The sequence below is a fragment of the Scyliorhinus torazame genome, chromosome 22 (assembly GCF_047496885.1).
Source record: "Scyliorhinus torazame isolate Kashiwa2021f chromosome 22, sScyTor2.1, whole genome shotgun sequence".
Taxonomy (NCBI): domain Eukaryota; kingdom Metazoa; phylum Chordata; class Chondrichthyes; order Carcharhiniformes; family Scyliorhinidae; genus Scyliorhinus; species Scyliorhinus torazame.
In genome coordinates this window covers 8,343,914-8,362,026 of record NC_092728.1, presented here as the reverse complement: position 1 = coordinate 8,362,026, position 18,113 = coordinate 8,343,914, and the positions used below count along the sequence as shown (strand labels likewise).

Sequence of the window (18,113 nt, the reverse complement as noted above, 5' to 3'; positions counted from 1 at the left end):
ATGTTCTGTGATAGTCGACATCCCAGCGCAGGTACTAAAGGAGGTGGCCATGGAAACGGTGGTTGGTTGTCATCTTACAAAATTCTGTCCATCCTGGAACAGTTGCGGCAGACCTGGAGGCACCAAATGGCAGAGAGAAGCCAGACAATTACAGACTATCAGTCAGAGGGAACATTCTACAGCCTGTTAGAAATATCAACAGGATTAGACGGACGCAACGCGGATTTATGAGAGGGAAATCAATTTTGACAAACCTTCTGGAGTTTACTTGAGGATGTAACTAGGAGGATAGATAAGGGAGAACCAGTGAATGTGGTATATTTAGATTTTCAAAAAGCTTTTGATAAAGGTTAAGCGAGCATAATGTAAGCACATGGGATTGGGGGTAACAAATTGGTATGGATTGAGAATTGGTTAGCAGCCAGGTAACAGAGTGCGACCACCGGCCCCGGCGACCACCGGCCCCGGCGACCACCGGCCCCAGTGACCACCGGCCCCGGCAGCGGCGACCACCGGCCCCGGCGACCACCGGCCCCGGCGACCACCGGCCCCAGTGACCGGCGACCACCGGCCCCGGCGACCACCGGCCCCCGGGACCACCGGCCCCGGCGACCACCGGCCCCCGGGACCACCGGCCCCGGCGACCACCGGCCCCGGCGACCACCGGCCCCAGTGACCACCGGCCCCGGCAGCGGCGACCACCGGCCCCGGCGACCACCGGCCCCGGCGACCACCGGCCCCAGTGACCACCGGCCCCGGCAGCGGCGACCACCGGCCCCGGCGACCACCGGCCCCCGGGACCACCGACCCCGGCGACCACCGGCCCCCGGCGACGGAGACAACAAAACCAAAGACAAGAGGCGATTTATAATCTGATTATTTTACTGAAACCTTTCCGTTCTTCACGGAGAAATACAAACTGAACAAATTTCTTTCTAAAATTTACAAAGACATTCCTGAAGGCTGGCTGTTTAGTCAGTAAATAAATTACAAATAGCCAAGTGATTAAATGCTGCAACAAGAGTGGGGCGGATATTGAACTCTGGGAGCATCACAGAAAAGTATAATCTGGCTGCTCCCCCCCTCCCCAAAAATCAGGCATCGTCAAGGGGGGGGGGGGGGTGAGGGGGACTCTGGCTGGATGTAAATTCAGTGACAAATATTATAAGCGAGCAGAAAGCAAATATCAGACACGGACCTCTCTCGCGTGCGTCTGCACACACGCACCCCAGTCTGCACACACTGGTTCACACACATGCGGGTCCGCACACACTGGCTTTTGCACACACCCATGGGCGCGCGCTCACACGCACGCAGACACACACACAGGCACGCATATTCGGGCTCGCGCGCACGCCCTCACACGGGCTCGCGCGCACGCCCTCACACGGGCTCGCGCGCACGCCCTCACACGGGCTCGCGCGCACGCCCTCACACGGGCTCGCACGCACACACCCTCGGGTTCACGCGCACACACGGGCTCGCTCACACAGACAGGCTCGCGCGCACACACGGGCTCGCTCACACAGACAGGCTCGCGCGCACGCACTCACACAAAAACACAGTGGGACATTTACCATGTTGCTTACACCACCCTGACTGAATATCCATGTGGGAAAATAACACATTTTTATATAAAACACAAGGAATAGGCTGAACAGAGGGGTTTTAAGAAGTTACACTGTAAGGTGATTATCAAAAGATTTGATTCAATCCCACTCCGTCGGCCGCCATACATAACCGCGGAATAATAGCCCGTCTGTACAGGTGTCAAAAATGAACCAGAGTGACCCCCCCCCCCCCCCCCCCCCCCCCCCCCACTCGGCCATCAAACACTCCCAGGACAGGTACAGCACGGGGTTAGATACAGAGTAAAGCTCCCTCTACACTGTCCCCAACAAACACTCCCAGGACAGGTACAGCACGGGGTTAGATACAGAGTAAAGCTCCCTCTACACTGTCCCCATCAAACACTCCCAGGACAGGTACAGCACGGGGGTAGATACAGAGTAAAGCTCCCTCTACACAGTCCCCACCAAACACTCCCAGGTCAGGTACAGCACGGGGTTAGATACAGAGTAAAGCTCCCTCTACACTGTCCCCATCAAACACTCCCAGGACAGGTACAGCACGGGGGTAGATACAGAGTAAAGCTCCCTCTACACAGTCCCCACCAAACACTCCCAGGACAGGTACAGCACGAGGTTAGATACAGAGTAAAGCTCCCTCTACACACTCCCCATCAAACACTCCCAGGACAGGTACAGCACGGGGTTAGATACAGAGTAAAGCTCCCTCTACACTGTCTCCATCAAACACTCCCAGGACAGGTACAGCATGGGGTTAGGAAGCCTGAGGGGGGTTTTGGAGGGATATTGAGATTTGCGACGGAGGTTAATGGATTTTGGGTGAGTCCAGCTGTCGAGGGGTCACAGTCATGCGCTGGTGTTTGAGGAACGAAGCTGACTGTGGCCCCCAGCCCGGGGGCCGTGACCGTCTCTCACTCCTCCAGGAAAAGGCCCCGTGCCCCGAGATTGGACAGCATTGTCTCCAAGGGGTCGGGACACACCCTGACATCCGGGCAATCGCAGGCTGGCTCCCAGAGGGGGGGTCCAAAGGCCCAGAGTCGAATATTGCGGGTTACCATGCCGCAGAAACCCTGGGTGTGGTCACGGGCCGGAAGGAGCTCGGGTTCGGTCCGCCCGCCGTGCTTGTTGGGAGGCTCTGATGGGGGACGGTACTCAGGACGAAGCCCACTTGGCAAATCCAGGCGCTGCAGGAAGGACGTGCGAGGGAAGGTGGGGATTGGATGCGTGGAGAGTCTTAAGGACCTGTCCCCCCCACCCCTCCCAATCCATGAAAAAATTCCCCACTTTGGGGCCTTGCGATTACCTCGCAGAAGAGCTGAGCGAGGGCAAACTCCGAAGGCAGCAGAGTTTGGGCGGCTACCAGGGGTCACTAGGACCTGGAAAAATAAATCTGCAAGATTCTTTCAGCTGTGATTAATGGATGCTTGGGCGGAGAGCGGGTCACCCCATTCTGCGCCGGGGAGACGCTGGCGGAGAGCGGGTCACCCATTCTGCGCCGGGGAGACGCTGGCGGAGAGCGGGTCACCCCATTCTGCGCCGGGGGAGACGCGGGCGGAGAGCGGGTCACCCCATTCTGCGCCGGGGGAGGTGCGGGCGGAGAGCGGGTCACCCCATTCTGCGCCGGGGAGACGCGGGCGGAGAGCGGGTCACCCCATTCTGCGCCGGGGGAGGTGCGGGCGGAGAGCGGGTCACCCCATTCTGCGCCGGGGAGACGCTGGCGGAGAGCGGATCACTCCATTCTGCGCCGGGGGAGGCGCGGGCGGAGAGCGGATCACTCCATTCTGCGCCGGGGGAGGCGCGGGCGGAGAGCGGATCACTCCATTCTGCGCCGGGGAGACGCGGGCGGAGGGCGGGTCACCCCATTCTGCGCCGGGGAGACGCTGGCGGAGAGCGGATCACCCCATTCTGCGCCGGGGGAGGCGCGGGCGGAGAGCGGATCACTCCATTCTGCGCCGGGGGAGACGCGGGCGGAGAGCGGGTCACCCCATTCTGCGCCGGGGAGACGCGGGCGGAGCGGGACACCTCATTCTGCGCTGGGGGAGATGCGGGTGGAGAGCGGGGCACCCCATTCTGCGCCGGGGGAGACGCGGGCAGAGAGCGGATCACCCCATTCTGCGCCGGGGAGACGCGGGCGGAGAGCGGATCACTCCATTCTGCGCCGGGGGAGACGCGGGCAGAGAGCGGATCACCCCATTCTGCGCCGGGGGAGACGCGGGCAGAGAGCGGATCACCCCATTCTGCGCCGGGGGAGACGCGGGCAGAGAGCGGATCACCCCATTCTGCGCCGGGGGAGACGCGGGCGGAGAGCGGATCACCCCATTCTGCGCCGGGGGAGACGCGGGCAGAGAGCGGATCACCCCATTCTGCGCCGGGGGAGACGCGGGCGGAGAGCGGATCACCCCATTCTGCGCCGGGGGAGACGCGGGCGGAGAGCGGATCACCCCATTCTGCGCCGATGGAGACGCGGGCGGAGAGCGGGTCACCCCATTCTGCGCCGATGGAGACGCGGGCGGAGAGCGGATCACGCCATTCTGCGCCGGGGGAGACGCAGGTGGAGAACGGGTCACCCCATTCTGCGCCGGGGGAGACGCGGGCGGAGAGCGGGTCACGCCATTCTGCGGCGGGACTGTGGGGAGGAGTGGAATCTGGGATGACTGAGAGGGGAGGGCAGTGGAGCGGGGGGGGGGGGGGGGGGGGGGGGGGGACGCTGGCACACGGTTCTCCTCCCTGAGCCCCTCACAGCAGGAGGCATGGGTTCTTGTTCTTGGTCTTCTTGGCCTGCAGGGCGGCGCGTGTGGCCAGCTCAAAGACCTCGCGCACACCCTCCTTCGTCTTGGCCGAACACTCCAGGTAACCGAAGGCGTTGATTCGGCTGCCCATCTCCTTCGCCTCGTCAGATTTCACCGGCTCCTGAGGGAGAGAAAAAACAAAATTAAAAGGGAGCGAGAAAGGGGGCTGTCCAGAGGGTGGGGGGCGGTGGAGAGCGCGGGCAGAGGGGGAGCAAGAGGGCATGAACTCAGGAAATAGGGAATGACGATTGGGAAGATGGTCTTTGTAACGCCCACCGACACGCCCACCGCAGAGCGGGAGGGACTGAATGGTGTCAATAACCGCGGGAGATCCGTGTGTACGTGTAGCAGTCCCAGGCGGGTACAGGAGGATGACCAACTGAAGGAAACAGGATCCTTGCCCGTATTGACGAGGCACTGAATAGATCAGCAGTGATGCTGGAACGGTGTAAAACACTGATCGGACCACAGCTAGAGTACTTTCTCAAAGAACTCCAATAAACGCGCCAAACAGGAACTCCCTTTTCACAGAACTTCCGTCTGATGGTGTTGAGATTCGCCAAGTCCCCTCGCGATAACGGCCTTAAATAACAGATTCCAGCGAATTCCCTGTGAGGGAGGATACGCTAACTGACCTGGAGTCTGCACTCTCTGCCTCCGTCCTTTCAATAGAGGGCTCACACCCCCTGCTGTCCAATCCCATCGACAATCAACATGAACTTTGGGAAGTTAAACTGAAGTGTTCAAATGCAGCAAGACCCGGACAATATCCAGGCTCGGGGCTGACAAGCGGCAAGTTACATTCACCCCACACAAGCCCCAGGCGATGACCATCTTACAAGAGAGGATCTAACCCAACTCCCCTTGACATTCAATGGCATTACCATCGCTGAATCCTCCACTTGCCTGGATGAGCACGGCTCCAACACTCGCGACGCTCGACACCATCCAGGACAAAGCAGCCCCGCTTGATCGACACCCCATCCACAAACATTCACTCCCTCCCCCACCGACGCACAGAGGCAGCCGTGTGTACCGTCTACAAGATGCACTGCAGCAACTCACCAAGGCCCCTTAGGCAGCACCTTCCAAACCCACGCCCTCTACCATCTAGAAGGACAAGAGCAGCAGATACCTGGGACCCCCACCACCTGGAGGCTCCCCTCCGAGCCCCTCACTATCCCCACTCGGAAATATATCGGCCGTTCCTTCACTGTCGCAAAATCCCGGAACTCCCTCCCAATCAGCACAGTGGGTGTACCTACACCACACGGGGACTGCAGCGGGTTACAGAAGGCGGCTCACCCACCCCCTTCTCAAGGGGCAATTAGGGACGGGCGATAAACGCTGGGCCTGAGGCAGCGACGCCCCACACCCCGGAAATGGATCTTGGAAACAGTAGAGGGAACGAGGACAAACACTTCTCGCAAATGTCGTTTTTCCAACAATATTCGAGATGCGCACTATGTAAATAAGAAATCCTTTGATTTGCCATCGGAGCGCCGGGAAGGTACAGGGAGCGCCGGGAAGGTACAGGGAGCGCCGGGAAGGTACAGGGAGCGCCGGGAAGGTACAGGGAGCGCCGGGAAGGTACAGGGAGCGCCGGGAAGGTACAGGGAGCGCCGGGAAGGTACAGGGAGCGCCGGGAAGGTACAGGGAGCGCCGGGAAGGTACAGGGAGCGCCGGGAAGGTACAGGGAGCGCCGGGAAGGTACAGGGAGCGCCGGGAAGGTACAGGGAGCGCCGGGAAGGTACAGGGAGCAGCGGGACGCGCCCCCCCCCCCCCTCCCCAGGCACTGACGTGGCCACCGGAGGCGCTGCTTCGCTGACCTGCTTCATCTTGGCCAGCTCCCGTCGCGTGTGCTCGTCCGCCCGCAGGTCCTTTTTGTTCCCCACCAGGATGATGGGGATGTTGGGGCAGAAATGCTTCACCTCCGGCGTCCACTTCTCGGGGATATTCTCTGTCCGGGCCAGAGGGCAGCAAAGAGAAAAAGGTCAGCACAGGTTACCAGCCGCGATTCAGCCAGCGCTGCCCGGTTTCCTACCCCGCAATTCGCCGGTGGGGCTCGCGGGGGGGTCGGGGCAGGGCCAAAAGCTCGTCCAACCGTGGAGACGGGAGGTTGAGGGCCGAGGGTGCCACTGCGCGGAGGCTGCAATCACAGCGTGACATGTTGACATAGGCTATTTCCAATACAGCCAACACCAACAGGAACCTGGGGCAAACGAGTTGCACAGCAGGAGGCCCATTCAGCCCCTCTCCAGCCTGTTACACAGGAACAGGAGGAGGCCCATTCAGCCCCTCTCCAGCCTGTTACACAGGAACAGGAGGAGGCCCATTCAGCCCCTCTCCAGCCTGTTACACAGGAACAGGAGGAGGCCCATTCAGCCCCTCTCCAGCCTGTTACACAGGAACAGGAGGAGGCCCATTCAGCCCCTCTCCAGCCTGTTACACAGGAACAGGAGGAGGCCCATTCAGCCCCTCTCCAGCCTGTTACACAGGAACAGGAGGAGGCCCATTCAGCCCCTCTCCAGCCTGTTACACAGGAACAGGAGGAGGCCCATTCAGCCCCTCTCCAGCCTGTTACACAGGAACAGGAGGAGGCCCATTCAGCCCCTCTCCAGCCTGTTACACAGGAACAGGGGGAGGCCCATTCAGCCCCTCTCCAGCCTGTTACACAGGAACAGGGGGAGGCCCATTCAGCCCCTCTCCAGCCTGTTACACAGGAACAGGGGGAGACCCATTCAGCCACTCTCCAGCCTGTTACACAGGAACAGGAGGAGGCCATTCAGCCCCTCTCCAGCCTGTTACTCAGGAACAGGAGGAGACCCATTCAGCCCCTCTCCAGCCTGTTACACAGGAACAGGAGGCGGCCATTCAGCCCCTCTCCAGCCTGTTACACAGGAACAGGGGGAGGCCCATTCAGCCCCTCTCCAGCCTGTTACACAGGAACAGGGGGAGGCCCATTCAGCCCCTCTCCAGCCTGTTGCACAGGAACAGGGGGAGGCCCATTCAGCCCCTCTCCAGCCTGTTGCACAGGAACAGGGGGAGGCCCATTCAGCCCCTCTCCAGCCTGTTGCACAGGAACAGGAGGAGGGCCATTCAGCCCCTCTCCAGCCTGTTGCACAGGAACAGGAGGAGGGCCATTCAGCCCCTCTCCAGCCTGTTACACAGGAACAGGAGGAGGCCCATTCAGCCCCTCTCCAGCCTGTTACACAGGAACAGGAGGAGGTCCATTCAGCCCTTCTCCAGCCTGTTACACAGAACCAGGAGGAGGTCCATTCAGCCCCTCTCCTGCCTGTTACACAGGAACAGGAGGAGGCCCATTCAGCCTCTCGAGCCTGTTACACAGGAACAGGAGGTGGCCCATTCAGCCCCTCTCCAGCCTGTTACACAGGAACAGGAGGAGGTCCATTCAGCCCCTCTCCAGCCTGTTACACATGAACAGGAGGAGGCCCATTCAGCCCCTCTCCAACCTGTTACACAGGAACAGGAGGAGGCCCATTCAGCCCCTCTCCAGCCTGTTACACAGGAACAGGAGGAGGCCCATTCAGCCCCTCTCCAGCCTGTTACACAGGAACAGGAGGAGGCCCATTCTGCCCCTCTCCAGCCTGTTACACAGGAACAGGGGGAGGCCCATTCAGCCCCTCTCCAGCCTGTTACACAGGAACAGGGGGAGGCCATTCAGCCCCTCTCCAGCCTGTTACACAGGAACAGGAGGAGACCCATTCAGCCACTCTCCAGCCTGTTACACAGGAACAGGAGGAGACCCATTCAGCCCCTCTCCAGCCTGTTACACAGGAACAGGAGGCGGCCATTCAGCCCCTCTCCAGCCTGTTACACAGGAACAGGGGGAGGCCCATTCAGCCCCTCTCCAGCCTGTTGCACAGGAACAGGAGGAGGGCCATTCAGCCCCTCTCCAGCCTGTTGCACAGGAACAGGAGGAGGGCCATTCAGCCCCTCTCCAGCCTGTTGCACAGGAACAGGAGGAGGGCCATTCAGCCCCTCTCCAGCCTGTTGCACAGGAACAGGAGGAGGGGCATTCAGCCCCTCTCCAGCCTGTTGCACAGGAACAGGAGGAGGGGCATTCAGCCCCTCTCCAGCCTGTTGCACAGGAACAGGAGGAGGGGCATTCAGCCCCTCTCCAGCCTGTTGCACAGGAACAGGAGGAGGGCCATTCAGCCCCTCTCCAGCCTGTTGCACAGGAACAGGAGGAGGGCCATTCAGCCCCTCTCCAGCCTGTTGCACAGGAACAGGAGGAGGGCCATTCAGCCCCTCTCCAGCCTGTTGCACAGGAACAGGAGGAGGGCCATTCAGCCCCTCTCCAGCCTGTTGCACAGGAACAGGAGGAGGGCCATTCAGCCCCTCTCCAGCCTGTTGCACAGGAACAGGAGGAGGGCCATTCAGCCCCTCTCCAGCCTGTTGCACAGGAACAGGAGGAGGGCCATTCAGCCCCTCTCCAGCCTGTTGCACAGGAACAGGAGGAGGGCCATTCAGCCCCTCTCCAGCCTGTTGCACAGGAACAGGAGGAGGGCCATTCAGCCCCTCTCCAGCCTGTTGCACAGGAACAGGAGGAGGGCCATTCAGCCCCTCTCCAGCCTGTTGCACAGGAACAGGAGGAGGGCCATTCAGCCCCTCTCCAGCCTGTTGCACAGGAACAGGAGGAGGGCCATTCAGCCCCTCTCCAGCCTGTTGCACAGGAACAGGAGGAGGGCCATTCAGCCCCTCTCCAGCCTGTTGCACAGGAACAGGAGGAGGGCCATTCAGCCCCTCTCCAGCCTGTTGCACAGGAACAGGAGGAGGGCCATTCAGCCCCTCTCCAGCCTGTTGCACAGGAACAGGAGGAGGGCCATTCAGCCCCTCTCCAGCCTGTTGCACAGGAACAGGAGGAGGGCCATTCAGCCCCTCTCCAGCCTGTTGCACAGGAACAGGAGGAGGGCCATTCAGCCCCTCTCCAGCCTGTTGCACAGGAACAGGAGGAGGGCCATTCAGCCCCTCTCCAGCCTGTTGCACAGGAACAGGAGGAGGGCCATTCAGCCCCTCTCCAGCCTGTTGCACAGGAACAGGAGGAGGGCCATTCAGCCCCTCTCCAGCCTGTTGCACAGGAACAGGAGGAGGGCCATTCAGCCCCTCTCCAGCCTGTTGCACAGGAACAGGAGGAGGGCCATTCAGCCCCTCTCCAGCCTGTTGCACAGGAACAGGAGGAGGGCCATTCAGCCCCTCTCCAGCCTGTTGCACAGGAACAGGAGGAGGGCCATTCAGCCCCTCTCCAGCCTGTTGCACAGGAACAGGAGGAGGGCCATTCAGCCCCTCTCCAGCCTGTTGCACAGGAACAGGAGGAGGGCCATTCAGCCCCTCTCCAGCCTGTTGCACAGGAACAGGAGGAGGGCCATTCAGCCCCTCTCCAGCCTGTTGCACAGGAACAGCAGGAGGGCCATTCAGCCCCTCTCCAGCTTATTACACAGGAACAGCAGGAGGGCCATTCAGCCCCTCTCCAGCTTATTACACAGGAACAGGGGGAGACCCATTCAGCCCCTCTCCAGCCTGTTACACAGCAACAGGAGGAGGATGCCCATTCAGCCCCTCTCCAGCCTGTTACACAGGAACAGCAGGAGGCCCATTCAGCACCTCTCCAGCTTGTTACACAGGAACAGGAGGAAGCCATTCAGCCCCTCTCCAGCCTGTTACACAGGAACAGGAGGAGGCCCATTCAGCCCCTCTCCAGCCTGTTGCACAGGAACAGGAGGGGGCCCATTCAGCCCCTCTCCAGCCTGTTACACAGGAACAGGAGGAGGCCCATTCAGCCCCTCTCCAGCTTGTTACACAGGAACAGGAGGAAGCCATTCAGCCCCTCTCCAGCCTGTTACACAGGAACAGGAGGAGGCCCATTCAGCCCCTCTCCAGCCTGTTGCACAGGAACAGGAGGAAGCCATTCAGCCCCTCTCCAGCCTGTTACACAGAAACAGGGGGAGGCCCATTCAGCCCCTCTCCAGCCTGTTACACAGGAACAGGAGGGAACCACACAATGTCGCTCAAGTGCCGTGGCCGAATGATTTAACTTTTAGTCTTGGTGTAATAACCACGGGCCTTGGGGGAGAAGGGACTGGGCGAAGGAACACAGTATAATACCTAAACTGTCAGGGCTGTCAATCGAGAAGCACATGAGAATCACATCTGTGTCAGGGTACGAGAGGGGTCGCAGGCGGTCGTAGTCCTCTTGACCAGCAGTGTCCCAGAGCGCCAACTCCACCTGGCAAAAAATATAAAACAGCAACTGTGAGTGAAGCAGATTCTGTGCCCCAGTGTTATACAGTGACAGACCTGTCCCCACCTGTACTGTACCCCAGTGTTATACAGTGACAGACCCGTCCCCACCAGTACTGTACCCCCGTGTTATACATCGACAGACCCATCCCCACCAGTACTGTACCCCAGTGTTATACAGTGACAGACCCGTCCCCACCAGTACTGTACCCCAGTGTTATACAGTGACAGACCCGTCCCCACCAGTACTGTACCCCAGTGTTATACAGTGACAGACCCATCCCCACCAGTACTGTACCCCAGTGTTATACAGCGACAGACCCGACCCCACCAGTACTGTACCCCAGTGTTATACAGTGACAGACCCGTCCCCACCAGTACTGTACCCCAGTGTTATACAGTGACAGACCCATCCCCACCAGTACTGTACCCCAGTGTTATACAGCGACAGACCCGACCCCACCAGTACTGTACCCCAGTGTTATACAGTGACAGACCCGTCCCCACCAGTACTGTACCCCAGTGTTATACAGTGACAGACCCATCCCCACCAGTACTGTACCCCAGTGTTATACAGTGACAGACCCGTCCCCACCAGTACTGTACCCCAGTGTTATACAGTGACAGACCCATCCCCACCAGTACTGTACCCCAGTGTTATACAGTGACAGACCCATCCCCACCAGTACTGTACCCCAGTGTTATACAGTGACAGACCCGTCCCCACCAGTACTGTACCCCAGTGTTATACAGCGACAGACCCGACCCCACCAGTACTGTACCCCAGTGTTATACAGTGACAGACCCGTCCCCACCAGTACTGTACCCCAGTGTTATACAGTGACAGACCCATCCCCACCAGTACTGTACCCCAGTGTTATACAGTGACAGACCCGTCCCCACCAGTACTGTACCCCAGTGTTAGTGACAGACCTGACCCCACCAGTACTGTACCCCAGTGTTATACAGTGACAGACCCATCCCCACCAGTACTGTACCCCAGTGTTATACAGTGACAGACCCGTCCCCACCAGTACTGTACCCCAGTGTTATACAGTGACAGACCCGTCCCCACCAGTACTGTACCCCAGTGTTATACAGTGACAGACCCGTCCCCACCAGTACTGTACCCCAGTGTTATACAGTGACAGACCCGTCCCCACCAGTACTGTACCCCAGTGTTACACAGTGACAGACCCGTCCCCACCTGTACTGTACCCCAGTGTTATACAGTGACAGACACGACCCCACCAGTACTGTACCCCAATGTTATACAGTGACAGACCCGTCCCCAATAGTACTGTACCCCAGTGTTATACAGCGACAGACCCGTCCCCAACAGTACTGTACCCCAGTGTTATACAGAGACAGACCCGTCCCCACCAGTACTGTACCCCAGTGTTATACAGAGACAGACCCGTCCCCAATAGTACTGTACCCCAGTGTTATACAGCGACAGACCCGACCCCACCAGTACTGTACCCCAGTGTTATACAGCGACAGACCCGTCCCCACCAGTACTGTACCCCAGTGTTATACAGCGACAGACCCGTCCCCACCAGTACTGTACCCCAGTGTTATACAGTGACAGACCCGTCCCCACCAGTACTGTACCCCAGTGTTATACAGTGACAGACCCATCCCCACCAGTACTGTACCCCAGTGTTATACAGTGACAGACCCGTCCCCACCAGTACTGTACCCCAGTGTTATACAGTGACAGACCCGTCCCCACCAGTACTGTACCCCAGTGTTACACAGTGAGAGCCCCGTCCCCACCAGTACTGTACCCCAGTGTTATACAGTGACAGACCCGTCCCCACCAGTACTGTACCCCAGTGTTATACAGTGACAGACCCGTCCCCACCAGTACTGTTCCCCAGTGTTATACAGTGACAGACCCGTCCCCACCAGTACTGTACCCCAGTGTTATACAGTGACAGACCCGTCCCCACCAGTACTGTACCCCAGTGTTATACAGTGACAGACCCGTCCCCACCAGTACTGTAACCCAGTGTTATACAGTGACAGACCCGTCCCCACCAGTACTGTACCCCAGTGTTATACAGTGACAGACCCGTCCCCACCAGTACTGTGCCCCAGTGTTATACAGTGACAGCCCCGTCCCCACCAGTACTGTACCCCAGTGTTATACAGTGACAGACCCGTCCCCACCAGTACTGTACCCCAGTGTTATACAGTGACAGACCCGTCCCCACCAGTACTGTACCCCAGTGTTATACAGTGACAGACTCATCCCCACCAGTACTGTACCCCAGTGTTATACAGTGACAGACCCATCCCCCAGTACTGTACCCCAGTGTTATACAGTGACAGACCCGTCCCCACCAGTACTGTACCCCAGTGTTATACAGTGACAGACCAGTCCCCACCCGTACTGTACCCCAGTGTTATACAGTGACAGACCCGTGCCCACCAGTACTGTACCCCAGTGTTATACAGTGACAGCCCCGTCCCCACCAGTACTGTACCCCAGTGTTATACAGTGACAGACCCGTCCCCACCAGTACTGTATTCCAGTGTTATACAGTGACAGACCTGTCCCCACCAGGACTGTACCCCAGTGTTAGTGACAGACCTGACCCCACCAGTACTGTACCCCAGTGTTATACAGTGACAGACCCGCCTCCACCAGTACTGTAACCCAGTGTTACACAGTGACAGACCCATCCCCACCAGTACTGTACCCCAGTGTTATACAGTGACAGACCCGTCCCCACCAGTACTGTACCCCAGTGTTATACAGTGACAGACCCATCCCCACCAGTACTGTACCCCAGTGTTATACAGCGACAGACCCGTCCCCACCAGTACTGTACCCGTGTTATACAGTGACAGACCCGTCCCCACCAGTACTGTACCCCAGTGTTATACAGTGACAGACCCGTCCCCACCAGTACTGTACCCCAGTGTTATACAGCGACAGACCCGTCCCCACCAGTACTGTACCCGTGTTATACAGTGACAGACCCATCCCCACCAGTACTGTACCCCACTGTTATACAGTGACAGACCCGTCCCCACCAGTACTGTACCCCAGTGTTATACAGTGACAGACCCGTCCCCACCAGTACTGTATTCCAGTGTTATACAGTGACAGACCTGTCCCCACCAGGACTGTACCCCAGTGCTATAGTGACATAGCTGTCCCCACCAGTACTGTACCCCAGTGTTAGTGACAGACCTGACCCCACCAGTACTGTACCCCAGTGTTAGTGACAGACCTGACCCCACCAGTACTGTACCCCAGTGTTATACAGTGACAGACCCGCCTCCACCAGTACTGTTCCCCAGTGTTATACAGTGACAGACCCATCCCCACCAGTACTGTACCCCAGTGTTATACAGTGACAGACCCGTCCCCACCAGTACTGTACCCCAGTGTTATACAGTGACAGACCCGTCCCCACCAGTACTGTAACCCAGTGTTACACAGTGACAGACCCATCCCCACCAGTACTGTGCCCCAGTGTTATACAGTGACAGACCCGTCCCCACCGTACTGTACCCCAGTGTTATACAGTGACACATCCGTCCCCACCAGTACTGTATCCCAGTGTTATACAGTGACAGACCCGTCCCCACCAGTACTGTATCCCAGTGTTATACAGTGACAGACCCGTCCCCACCCAGTACTGTATCCCAGTGTTATACAGTGACAGACCCGTCCCCACCAGTACTGTACCCCAGTGTTATACAGTGACAGACCCGTCCGCACCAGTACTGTACCGCAGTGTTATACAGTGACAGGCCCGTCCCCACCAGTACTGTACCCCAGTGTTATACAGTGACAGACCCGTCCCCACCAGTACTGTACCCCAGTGTTATACAGTGACAGACCCGTCCCCACCAGTACTGTAACCCAGTGTTATACAGTGACAGACCCGTCCCCAGCAGTACTGTCCCCCAGTGTTATACAGTGATAGGCCGGTCCCCACCAGTACTGTACCCCAGTGTTATACAGTGACAGACCCGTCCCCACCAGTACTGTATCCCAGTGTTATACAGTGACAGACCCGTACCCACCAGTACTGTACCCCAGTGTTATACAGTGACAGACCCGTACCCACCAGTACTGTACCCCAGTGTTATACAGTGACAGACCCGTCCCCACCAGTACTGTAACCCAGTGTTACACAGTGACAGACCAGTCCCCACCAGTACTGTACCCCAGTGTTATACAGTGACAGACCCGTCCCCACCAGTACTGTAACCCAGTGTTATACCGTGACAGATCCGTCCCCACCAGTACTGTATCCCAGTGTTATACAGCGTCAGACCCGTCTCCACCAGTACTGTACCCCAGTGTTATACAGTGACAGACCCATCCCCCCAGTACTGTACCCCAGTGTTATACAGTGACAGACCCGTCCCCACCAGTACTGTACCCCAGTGTTATACAGTGACAGACCCGTCCCCACCAGTACTGTACCCCAGTGTTACACAGTGACAGTCCTGTCCCCACCAGTACTGTACCCCAGTGTTATACAGTGACAGTCCCGTTCCCACCAGTACTGTACCCCAGTGTTATAAAGTGACAGACCCGTCCCCACCAGTACTGTACCCCAGTGTTACACAGTGACAGACCCGTCCCCACCAGTACTGTACCCCAGTGTTATACAGCGTCAGACCCGTCTCCACCAGTACTGTACCCCAGTGTTATACAGTGACAGACCCATCCCCACCAGTACTGTACCCCAGTGTTATACAGTGACAGACCCGTCCCCACCAGTACTGTACCCCAGTGTTACACAGTGACAGTCCTGTCCCCACCAGTACTGTACCCCAGTGTTGTACAGTGACAGACCCGTCCCCACCAGTACTGTACCCCAGTGTTATACAGTGACAGACCCATCCCCACCAGTACTGTATCCCAGTGTTACAGTGACAGACCCGTCCCTACCAGTACTGTATCCCAGTGTTATACAGTGACAGACCCGTCCCTACCAGTACTGTATCCCAGTGTTATACAGTGACAGACCCATCCCCACCAGTACTGTACCCCAGTGTTATACAGTGACAGACCCGTCCCAACCAGTACTGTACCCCAGTGTTATACAGTGACAGACCCGTCCCCACCAGTACTGTATCCCAGTGTTATACAGTGACAGACCCGTACCCACCAGTACTGTACCCCAGTGTTATACAGTGACAGACCCGTCCCCACCAGTACTGTACCCCAGTGTTATACAGTGACAGGCCGGTCCCCACCAGTACTGTAACCCAGTGTTATACCGTGACAGATCCGTCCCCACCAGTACTGTACCCCAGTGTTATACAGTGACAGACCCGTCCCCACCAGTACTGTATCCCAGTGTTATACAGTGACAGTCCTGTCCCCACCAGTACTGTACCCCAGTGTTATACAGTGACAGACCCGTCCCCACCAGTACTGTACCCCAGTGTTACACAGTGACAGTCCTGTCCCCACCAGTACTGTACCCCAGTGTTATACAGTGACAGACCCGTCCCCACCAGTACTGTACCCCAGTGTTATACAGCGTCAGACCCGTCTCCACCAGTACTGTACCCCAGTGTTATACAGTGACAGACCCATCCCCACCAGTACTGTACCCCAGTGTTATACAGTGACAGACCCGTCCCCACCAGTACTGTACCCCAGTGTTATACAGTGACAGACCCGTCCCCACCAGTACTGTACCCCAGTGTTACACAGTGACAGTCCTGTCCCCACCAGTACTGTACCCCAGTGTTATACAGTGACAGACCCGTCCCCACCAGTACTGTACCCCAGTGTTATACAGTGACATATCCGTCCCCACCAGTACTGTACCCCAGTGTTATACAGTGACAGACCCATCCCCACCAGTACTGTACCCCAGTGTTATACAGTGACAGACCCATCCCCACCAGTACTGTACCCCAGTGTTATACAGTGACAGACCCATCCCCACCAGTACTGTACCCCAGTGTTATACAGCGACAGACCCGTCCCCACCAGTACTGTACCCCAGTGTTATACAGTGACAGACCCGTCCCCACCAGTACTGTACCCCAGTGTTATACAGTGACAGACCCGTCCCCACCAGTACTGTGCCCCAGTGTTATACAGTGACAGACCCATCCCCACCAGTACTGTACCCCAGTGTTATACAGTGACAGACCCATCCCCACCAGTACTGTACCCCAGTGTTATACAGTGACAGACCCGTCCCCACCAGTACTGTACCACCGTGTTATACAGTGACAGACCCATCCCCCCAGTACTGTACCCCAGTGTTATACAGTGACAGACCCGTCCCCACCAGTACTGTACCCCAGTGTTATACAGTGACAGACCCATCCCCACCAGTACTGTACCCCAGTGTTATACAGTGACAGACCCATCCCCACCAGTACTGTACCCCAGTGTTATACAGCTCTGATTACACTTTTTTACCAGGAAATGGAGCAGGGATTTGAATGGCTGGAAATAAGTGTGCACAAAAAACAGGAAGTTAAAAATGTCACAGTGAATGATTCGGGACCAGCTCCCAATCGGAACACCGGCTGTGGGCCGAGACGGTGGTTGGGGGAAGGATGCAAGTGTGTCACGGTTCAGTTGAGTGAAGACAAACGGTCTCAATGCGTGGGGTGTCCTCGGAGGAAGGGTTGGAGGGCCCGGCTTGTAGCTGCTGGAGTTTAGCAGAGTGAGAGGCGATATAATTGGACACCCGATACCCCAATACCCTGAGGTGGTATCGACAGGCTGGACGATGGGAGGATGTTTTCCCTTGTGGAAGAAACTAGAACCCTGAGGGTCACTGTTTTAAACTAAGGGGTCGTCCGATTAAAACGGGGATGAGGGGAAATTCTTTCTCCCAGTTCACGAGACTCTGGAGCCTTTTTCGTCGAAAGGAGGTGTATTTTCACGGCCGAGGGGAATGGATTTTGGATATTGTCACGTGTACCGAGGTACAGTGAAAAGTATTTTTCTGCGAGCAGCTCAACAGATCATTTAGTACAGGAGAAGAAATGTGAATAAAAGAAAATATATAATAGGGCAACACAAGGTACACAATGTAACTACATAAGCACTGGCATCGGGTGAAGCATACAGGGTGTAGTGTTAATGAGGTCAGTCCATAAGAGGGTCGTTTAGGAGTCTGGTGACAGTGGGGAAGAAGCTGTTTTTGAGTCTGTTCCTGCGTGTTCTCAGACCCCTGTATCTCCTGCCCGACGGAAGAAGTTGGAAGAGTGAGTAAGCCGGGTGGGAGGGGTCTTTGATTATGCTGCCCGCTTTCCCCAGGCAGCGGGAGGTGTAGATGGAGTCAATGGATGGGAGGCAGGTTTGTGTGATGGACTGGGCGGTGTTCACGACTCTCTGAAGTTTCTTGCGGTCCTGGGCCGAGCAGGTGCCATACCAGGCTGTGATGCAGCCTGATAGGATGCTTTCTATGGTGCATCTGTAAAAGTTGGTAAGGATTAATGTGGACATGCCGAATTTCCTTAG

At 57.5% G+C, this 18,113-nt stretch overlaps 2 protein-coding genes across 3 annotated transcripts in view; both read right to left on the bottom strand.

Moving 5' to 3' along the window:
* LOC140398897 (semaphorin-3F-like) overlaps positions 1 to 18,113 on the bottom strand; it is a 558,403-nt gene that overhangs the window by 368,940 nt on the left and 171,350 nt on the right. The window lies entirely within an intron of this gene.
* LOC140398898 (ras-like GTP-binding protein O-RHO) overlaps positions 865 to 18,113 on the bottom strand; it is a 19,690-nt gene continuing 2,441 nt past the window's right edge. Inside the window, exons 3-6 of one of the 2 annotated variants that reach the window (XR_011937597.1) lie at positions 10,505 to 10,625; positions 6,208 to 6,338; positions 3,696 to 4,499; positions 865 to 3,611 (exon numbers count right to left, since the gene is read on the bottom strand). Coding sequence is in view for 1 of the 2 variants with exons in the window: in XM_072487864.1 (XP_072343965.1) it covers positions 4,326 to 4,499; positions 6,208 to 6,338; positions 10,505 to 10,625 (426 nt within the window). In the remaining variant the exon portion in view is untranslated. Of the gene's footprint in view, positions 4,500 to 6,207; positions 6,339 to 10,504; positions 10,626 to 18,113 lie in introns of both variants that reach the window. The other variant, XM_072487864.1, reaches the window with a different exon arrangement.